The 9580-nt window shown below is 43.5% G+C and overlaps 1 protein-coding gene across 1 annotated transcript in view; it reads right to left on the reverse strand.

Moving 5' to 3' along the window:
* ADGRG7 (adhesion G protein-coupled receptor G7) overlaps positions 1 to 7574 on the reverse strand; it is a 32831-nt gene extending 25257 nt beyond the window's left edge. Inside the window, 2 exon segments of the mRNA XM_058424435.1 lie at positions 5353 to 5692; positions 7469 to 7574. Of these exon segments, the coding sequence (XP_058280418.1) occupies positions 5353 to 5692; positions 7469 to 7574 (446 nt within the window).
* Between the last annotated feature and the right edge of the window lie 2006 nt (positions 7575 to 9580).

The raw sequence follows: 9580 nt of genomic DNA on the forward strand, positions 1-9580 counted from the left end.
TATCTAGGGATCAGTACTTAGTCTCATAGCAACTTATGGGGAAAATTTTTATAAGGAAAAAAAACGAACAAATCTAACCCCCAACAATCTATAAATCAAAGTGTATTACACCTTGTTACTCTTCTGTTGTCTACATAGAGTTATTGCATATGGCAGACAGTCAGATTGGTCCTATATGTAAATCCATGCTGTTTCTGATGGTCTTCTGGTCTCTCATATGCATGGAAATAGACTCCAAGAGGATATGTTCCAAAATGCTTCTAGCACCTGAGGTAAGCCTGACTGCTCCCCCAGATCTCCTTCTTGCCTTTCTTAAAGGTGAGCATAATATGAACCTTCTTCCAGTTCTTCATCACCACAGGTGACAGAAGTCTTACAGGAGCATAAGCCAGGTCTTTCAGCTGTCTTGGATGAATCCTCTCTAGACCCATGGATTTGAATACATTTGTGATGATCCTGTGTCTTGGTTGGAAAAGACAAGTGTCTGCCAGGAAAAGCTGGAGCTTCCCTTGGAATGAAGAATGTAAACCCCCTCCCACCAAATTATTATAATTTTGCAATTAAGGGCCTTCAGGCAAAGATTTGTGAATAGGGATAATAGTTCTTTACTACGAATATTAAAAATACAAATGTAGTAAAGCAAACAAACAATTTAAAAAATCCTAGAAACACTGACAGAGATAGAATACAACCTGACACCCTGGTCAGGGTGTTGGAAGCAGTCCAAGTAAGTCCTCCTGGAATAACAGAGGAGGTTCTGTTGGAGTACAGATGAGGAGTAGAAGGGTCCAGTGGTGTCAAGATGGGTCCAGTGGTGGTGAGATGGGTCCAGTCTTTCCTCTGGGAATCCAGTGGAAAACAGGCTGCCTTGGTGCTCTGAATTCAGCTTTTATCTAGGTAGGAAGGCTTGGCTCCTCCCACTGGGTGGAGCATCTCACAATGGAATGATGTAATTTTATCAGTCATGCAGTGAGCCTAAATGGCCCATTAACAGAAGATATCCCCCTGGAGGGAGGATGGGTTGTGGAAGAGGTAAGGATCATTGTTCCACCTCGTTTTAACAGCTGGCCCACTAACAGAAGGCACCCGCCCCCTCACCCCTAGACTTATGAGATAAAGAAAAAACAACTCTTCAACTGGTTTCAACAGAATGGGAATAGAATATATGCTTTTGGTTATATATTGCGACCCAAGACATCCTGCTTTCCCTCCAAGGGTTGGAAAGAGTAAGTTGCTATGGGCACATATGCATTCATACAAGCCTTATTAACTTTTTTCTTTCTATTTATTCAAGTCTTGATCTGAAAGTGGTTTGGGCTGGTTTATGTACTTGTACTTGTACTACTTGGTTTCGGGCTTAGAAAAGACAGTCCATCTGAAATAAAATTTTCCCACTGATGCAAATCTCAAATTATTCCAAATATTTTAATGTCATTAGGATTGCTCCAGATCAAAACAAAATAAAACAAAACAATATAAAACCAAAACAAACAAAAAAAGTCCCAAACAGAACAAACCACAAGTAGAAAACCAGGCCCTTTGTCATGATTTGTGAAAAAAAATAAGCATGACATAATGTAGAAAAGCAATGAATTATGCACCAAGTGGAATTTTCTTCATCATTGTTGGAACAAAAGTAATTGGGTTACAAATGTTGTCTACGCTGTATGCCATGCTCTCTTTTCCTGGCAATAAACCAGATAACCTCCTCCATACTCTCAGCACCTGACTGCACTTTCTTCCAGCCTCCTCAGCACCTCTAGCACTGTGATCTCATGGCCTTCCTGCTTCATCATGTCTCAGCCCCTCTCACCTCTTAGATACATCTTTGTATTTTCAGTACATACATACAAATTACACCTCCATTTTGTTAGCTGGTAAAGAGGAAACAAATGTCATTGGTAATTTATGCACCTTAGTGACTGGACTGGATGGACTGAAGGAGCTGGGGTTGTTCAGCCTGGAGAAAAGGAGACTCAGAGGTGACATTATCACTTTCTACAGCTTCCTGAAAGGTGGGGTGGTGGGGGTTGGTCTCTTTCTCCAGGCAGCAACTGACAGAACAAGAGGACACAGTCTCAGGCTGCATCAAGGGAAATACAGGTCGGATATTAGGAAAAAGTTTTTTATGGAAAGAGTGATAAAGTACTGGAATAGTCTGCCTGGGGAGGTAGTGGAGTCACCATCCCTGGAGGTGTTTAAAAAAAACTGGATGTGGCACTTGGTGCCGTAGTTTAGTAAAGGTGTTAGGGCATGGTCTCTTCCAACCTAGTGATTCTGTGATTCTGTGTGATTCTGTGACTGGCCATGCAGCCTCAACCTCCTTATTGATGGCATGAATTTCCTTTCCTTTTCCTCTTTGAGATATTTATAGGGTTGGTCTTCTGTACCCAACTAATGATATGTGCAAAACTCGTAAGATTTTGAGACCTTTAAGATACGTAAGTACATAATAAATTTAGTTGAAACTGGTCAACAAGTTAAAGAAAGTACCAAGAAAGTGGAACAACAGACAGATGGACAGTATAAATTTTCCTCAGGAAAACAGAGTAAAATTGAGGGTTTGTAATTTCAGTAGTGTTTGTTATGATTTCAAGTTAATTATGTCTGTCCAAACATTCTTACCTCGTGTATTTTAACTGTAGCTATTAAAATCTATTCTTTAAGTCAATTCACAGCAAATCAAATGCAGGATACTAGAGCAGTGAACAAGAAAATTACAGATTCATCATAATGCTTTGTTTTCAGTGCTGAAATCACAGCCATGATTATTTTATTTAAGCCAACTTCTCTGAAACAATGTTCCAATCGGTCCTGAACTCATTCCATCTATCATTGTCTGTTGGATGTGCTGCCCATCCTGTCATAAGGGAAGTAACGTGAAAGACCTGAACTTTCCATCTACCTAGCATTCCTCGCCAAGCATATTTTCCTGGGTACACTGCAGATATTTTGACATCCTTCTGACCATACGTGTCACACCATTTGACAAAAGCCCTTCTGGCACATGACGGTGTATTTGTGTGTCATACTGGCCACGTTGTGGGTTGTTTGCCTGGGAAAAAAGGAGCTGGGAATTTTACCAGCTCTGGAGACCCTGCAGCTCTGTGAGCTGGCAGCCTTCCAGCACAGGGCAGTGTAGAGATGCCATGTTGTGGCAGAGGGGACTGAAATGGGGGTCAATCAGGACAGTGCTATTCCAAGTGTAGGAAATTTGACTCACCCAAGACCAGTGCCAGTGGCAGCAGGAGCTGAAGGCAGTTATTGTCCTGCAGGGTGGTGAGGTGGATGTCCTCAAACACAGGGCAAATCCAGGCACGGCAACAGTGGTCACTGAGACCTGAGTCAGATTTTCAAGTCACAGCGATCTTCAAGGAGAGAAATTCATACAACAGCCTAGAAACAGGCCAGAGATTGTCGAAGCCTGTAATGTCTTCCCCAGATGTATTATTCCTTTAAGGTGGGTGAAAAACACGGCCACACCAAGCAAGAACAGCCACGGTACTGCTTGCAGATCTGTCCCTGCTGAGCAGATCTCAGCAGTAGGGAGGGTCAGGGATCTCCCAAAGTGGAGACGTTCCCAGAAATGGTGCCAGCTACCCCTGGCTTATAGTGACCTATATGACAAAGAGATCCCACCCGCTCCTCTGGGCACACGCAGGCTCCATCCCCAGAGCTGCCACTGTCGAGACAGAAGCACAGAGGTTCCATGGGTTCTGTAGTGCCTGTGCAAATAAAGAATCAAGATATGTCTATATATCTATATCTATATCTATATCTATATCTATATCTATATCTATATCTTCATCAATGGGTATGTAAAATAATGTATCTATTTAATTTGATGAAGGGAAGAAAGAAACGTGATGTTTTGGAAGCTTTGGCTAAAAAACACGTATGATCCATAATCTCACCCATATAATTGGTGTCTTGCCCCTAAAACCAATGGCATGAATGTGGGATCTAAGCTTCCAAACATGAATTTGCATTCCCAAAACAATGTCGGTGGGAACAGTTTTGTGCAGATGCTGAATGAGCAGGAGTGTGGCCCTCCAGTCTACCAAAAGCTGAAACTGTTAAGTGCATTAAACACTCAAATTACTTCTGCAGGAATTCACAGAACCAAGAAGGCAAAACAAAGCCACAGATTGTCAGTGCTGAAGGGCCTGGAACAATAATGAGGACATGGATAGTCACGCATCCAAGAATCAGATAAAGATGCTATAATTTAGGACAGGCATTATAGGACAAAACAGAAAAAACCCATGCCCCAACCTCAGCCTCTATACCCACTTCAGGACAGCTGACAACTTTTATTCTGTCTTTTGGCAGAAATAGTGGATTTTCTTTGAAATAGTCATTGAACTTATGGCCACAGCTTCAGAAAACAAAATGGCACAGTCTAAGCAATAGCAGAGAAATTGCAGATCTTAGAAATTTCTGAATATATTATGGTATTTCCTGTGCATTAAGATATTTCAGAGCAAGCTCTGAAAATCTTAAGGGTTTTTTTTTTTTTTTAAGAGACTGGCAAATCTCAAATGGCTAAAGGGGTATTCTGCTGCAGAAATTGCAACAGGGAAGGGGTAGGTGGGCTCTAGTCTTACAAAGAGAGACCCAAGAGGTGGGGGATCTCCACAGAGCAAGGTTTCCTCATGGTCAATCTCACCAGGTCCCTAAGTGACGGATGGAGTTGGAATCCTTTACAATAAGGTTCACAGTGGAAATTGCAGACCTGTGCACCTGGGTGTATGGTTTCAAATAATGCGGAAAACTGGATTTGGGGACTGCCATCTGATCTGACATTTTAATGCCTGTGTTTTGAGACACTGACAAACAGAGTAAAGCCAGAACATTCAAAAGTAAACAGCACTGCCAGGAACATGTGTCATTGTATATTTCTAATGTTCTCACTGAACTAAAGAGATTGCTTAACTTCTTACTCTTTAATGGGATTCATATAACTGGAAGATTATTGCAAACTATAAGGGCTGTGCCACGTGGCAGGGGTAATTCTGTTCTTGGCACTCTTTGCTCAGCGTTTGCTCATGTTTTTGCTATTTAGCAGTTGTGTTTCAGGCTGTCTCAGCTCCAGTGCAGCCAGATGTCTCTGATGGTAGTGGAATAACATCTAAGGGTAGCTAGGTAATGTCTGTCCTAACCATCAGCTTTTCAAAACACATCGTCTCTCCGCTGGAAATCTTACAGGAAGGAAAGGAAATATCCAGCAACTGAGATTTGTGTGGCCCAAATTCGTGCAGCCCTAAGCAGCTGTGGAGAACATCTGGATCTGTGGGAGCTGGGTGTCCGATCACGCAGTTGTTGCTCCGCTGCCCAGCAGCGCTGTCTCACCAGGCAGGCACTCCGTGTGGCTCACGGGGCTGTGTGGCCAAGGAGTGACCCTGGGGCTCGGCCACCTGCTCTGGACTGGGAGCCTGGGAACCGCCAGGACCCTGGGGATCCGGCAGTGCAGCTCCAAGCCTCTGCCTCGCTTGCTGAGCACGAGCCCAAAGCAGCCAGGCCAGGCAGGACTGCTGGGTCATCTGGCACCAAGGATCCCAAAACCAGGGAAGGAGCAGGGCTGCCCTGCACATGCCTGGACCCTGGGCCGCCTCCTGAGGAGCAGTGTTTGGGACAGCCTCAGGTGGGTGCAGCCGCTTCTGCAGCCGGCTGGGGCAATGCTGGTCATGGTCTGCAAAGGAGTGCCAGGAAAGAGAAAGGTGAAAAAGAAGACTGGGCAGACACTCCATTGGAAGCCACAAAGCAGAAAAGCAGGCAGCTGTGGGGCAAAAAGTTGAGCATTTACCCTGGAGGTGGAGACAAAGCTGCCATGGAGCCCATGCAGCAAAGGGGAGGTGATAGCAAAGGGCATCAGCCTAGCCTTCGCATTCCCAGGAAGAGTTCCTCTGCAACAACGTGACACTCACAGGACCTGTTAATGCCAGGCCACGCTGTGACTCTATTTAGAGCCTCCTGGGAACTTTTCTTTGCCTACTGTGCTAGTCTCGTGAAGCTTTTTTTGTTTCAGAGGGAGATCTGTCTCACAAATGCAAATTCCTGAGCTGACTTATGCAGTCACACCTGCTACACCTATAGTCCTACCTATGTGGTAACTCAGGCTCCGGTAACTGTGGCACAGGCTTAACATCATGGGCTTCTTCTGGTTTTATTTAATTTATTTTATTTTATTTATCTTCTCTGTCTTTTTCTTTTAAGTTTTGTCCCACAGACATTAATCATGTCAAGAATCCCACTGATTTTTGACTGTTCTTATTTCTAAACTAAAACTGTTAGATCCATACATAATACCAGGTCACCATGAACTGCTGAGGGTGTTTTAATCAAGCATAGTGGGAAATGCTGATGCTAATGCTCGTGATTGAAGTATGAATAAAGAAGAAACTCTACCACAATGCACAGCAAGCCATGCACCAGATGGGCATGGAGGTACTTTCCACCCCTGAATAGCTGCAGTATAAATGCCTTTCTTTAGCAGCTGGTTTTCCTGCAGCTGTGTTAGGCCCAAGCAGACATATCCCTGTGCTGCACTGAGACCTAATTCCCATCTCATCTGGGTTTGGCTCCATCAAGTCAAACAAAGGTCTGAGCATATACTGATATTAGCAAAGATAGATTATTACTGACATACGTTAAATAATCGCTGTTTAGTTTTGTGCCCTTTCTTGGGCTCGAGTATGTTAAATCCCTACAAACATCTGATAAATCTCTTGAAGTAAATGTAACCTAATGGATCCTCATATAAACTTTTCTTCAGGCTTCTTGGTCTTAAATCATGTCTGACTCTCGGCTGGACAAGCAGCCAGGAATACTTGATTCTTCCAATGAACTTTGAATATAGGTCCGTGTATCGTTTTGTGTCACATCAATATAGTGAGTATTTTGCTGAGAGGAAACATTGACCAGCTTTCCTCTCCAAGTTTGCACACAGAGGTGTTTTACAAGAGTACATTGATCTGATTTTCAGGTATAGAAAATGCCAGTCTGATATGCTTTCAATAAATATTTCTGCAATGCAAGTTGCAATGAAAGCATGAACAGGTGCTATATGCATGCAAACATACAAGCACCTGCAAAGTAAATATTTCCTTTTTAAAATACTATTTACTAGACTAGTTAGAGGTTTATTTTGCTCTTTTGAAAAATAAATCCATTTTTTACTAAAAGAATGAAAAAATGTCAAGACACTTCTCAAAGTTATATCAAAGGAGTCATGAGCAGTGTATACATGTTCCAATGAAAACACTCCAGAGATTGCTTGTCATCCTGTTCTGTTTTACAGCAGCTTACAAAGTTTGGGGTACTTCTTTAAACATTGTTGCAAGAAGAAAAATATTTCTACCTGAGGAGCATGCAACATCGGTGTGATAATGTTTGTCAGCAGTCATGCTTAAATATTTAAGGAAAGGAAAAAGAACTCAAAGAGTTCAAATGGGGTAGAATTTCTTACCTGCTTTGAACCTGAGGAGCTGCCAAATGCACAATGCCCAAAGGGTCACATTCACTATACAACAGGTGACTCCAGCCAAAACTCTGTCCCAGTGGAGTGAAGGCATGTTGGAGTGCAGGCTGTCTGCAGCGCTATAAAATGGTTATTATACAGCCATTCTCTTGTCATAAACCATTAACTACTGGTCTACTGATAAAACTTTACTTTTTCTGTTCTAAAAAAAAAGAGTTTTGGTACGTGCATGTTTATTACCTCTTGGGAACTGACTCTGGTCCTCTATGTGGATCTGCACCTACCCTGGGTGGGGTGGTGCTGGCTGGCACAGGGTGAAAGTCAACACAGTCAAAGTGAAGAAGAAAATAGAGTTATTTTAAGAATGAGTTGGAATAAAGACATCTTTTTTGTCATCAGCATTCAGTGGATTAATTCCCATTGTGTAAGCAGGGACAGTACCTTGTTTTTATATGGTGTTTTTCACTAGTGAGGAAAGATTTGTTTAGCTTTTTTAATTACCAAAGCTATTCCATCTCAGTTTAAAAAACAGGACTCAACAAGCTGATGTGATGTGCCAAGTATGTACAGAAATGCAGTCAAAAAAAGGGTTCTGGTCTCTTGGGAGGTGGCGCAATGATCTAGCCATTTGATACTACTGCTACTGCTACTGCTACTAGGGACTATGATTCCTATGATGGCCTTGCAGATTGTTATGATGTTTTTCCTCTTACCAAGAATAAAGATGAGTAATATATGCATTTATAATTTTAATTTAATTGGTGTCAGTCTGCAAGGTTCTCATAATGATACTCATGTTCAAAATATTCATACTGAAAATAAAAAGTACCTCATGTCAGGTGACCATGACACTCTGTATCGAAGAAAATTCCCAAGGACATAAGAAAGACTATGGAAATGCTGAAATAATTAGGATTACTTTTACAGGTGAGAGCACTGAAATTGTTAATGTGCTTCCTCAGATAGCCAAATGACTTAATAGTCTGCTGACGGAGGTTTTAAAGACAGGCTGTGCCACCACAGCACTGACAGGCTGGTACAAAACTTTAGGGGATACAGGGCTGCACGCTGTCCCTCTGGGCTCAGCTCTGTCCAGTAGGGATGTCTAGCTGCAGGGAGTGGCAATAGATCCTTGTCAGCAGGGACACAGGGCTAGGACGTTCCCGCCAGCAGGAGCCACTAACATCGACGGTCAAGAAGCGGGAATGACGAAGAAAGCCCAAACAACAAAGACTTAAATAGCAAGACAAAGAAATAAGCTGTACATGTAGAGCTCCTTCGAAGACCTGGAATTGAGGAAAACATGATGTTATATAGGGATTAATCTGAGGACAGGGAGCCATTGAGCAATGAGAACTAGAAACATTACCATGTATTGAGTATGTCACCAACCAATCATAACCCAGAGTTCAGGACATTGCCTTATAAGGAATAGCTTTGTTAGCATAACCGTACCCATAGTCCTGTTCTCCTCACCATAACACAACTAGATGTTTCCTTCCTTCACATCCCGCTTCCCAAGGCCTTAAGTCGATGCCTTCATTGTTAATGAAGGCGAGCTCACTGTCTACCCCAACCAGATGAACTCCCCCAGGGGGAGTGTCTGCATCCCTGCCTGTTGTTACAAGCATGCTTCTTGTCCTAGATCTCTCCTCTTTCCGTGTTATTCCCATTAGCATGAGAGACGGAAAAGAGAAAATATCCTCAGTGCTGGGATCAGCACAGAGACATGAGGAGGGCGCAGGGGCCGTGGCACTCAGGTGATGGGTGGGAGTCCGAGGGTGAGAGGGAACAGCACCCAGGGGCCACCGGAGCCCTTTCATTCCCTAAGATGCCAAACTGCAGTTTCCTGCAAGGGGATTGCCAGGGAATGGGAGGCTTCATCAGAGAGGGGCAGACACAGGGCTCTGTGGGGCAGGACAGCCCTGTGTGGAGGCTGGGTGGCACAGCTCGAGGGCCTGCCCCAGTGTGCATCCCAAAGCCCAGGTATCCCGTGGGCTTGGAAGTATTTGCAGGGTTGGTCAGGCAATCCCTGGGAGCCTGCAGGCTGCATGGCCCAGCTCTCCCACTGCTGCCAAACTGTGAAGAGCAGCAGTGCTC

This window comes from Hirundo rustica, chromosome 2 (assembly GCF_015227805.2).
Source record: "Hirundo rustica isolate bHirRus1 chromosome 2, bHirRus1.pri.v3, whole genome shotgun sequence".
Taxonomy (NCBI): Eukaryota; Metazoa; Chordata; class Aves; order Passeriformes; family Hirundinidae; genus Hirundo; species Hirundo rustica.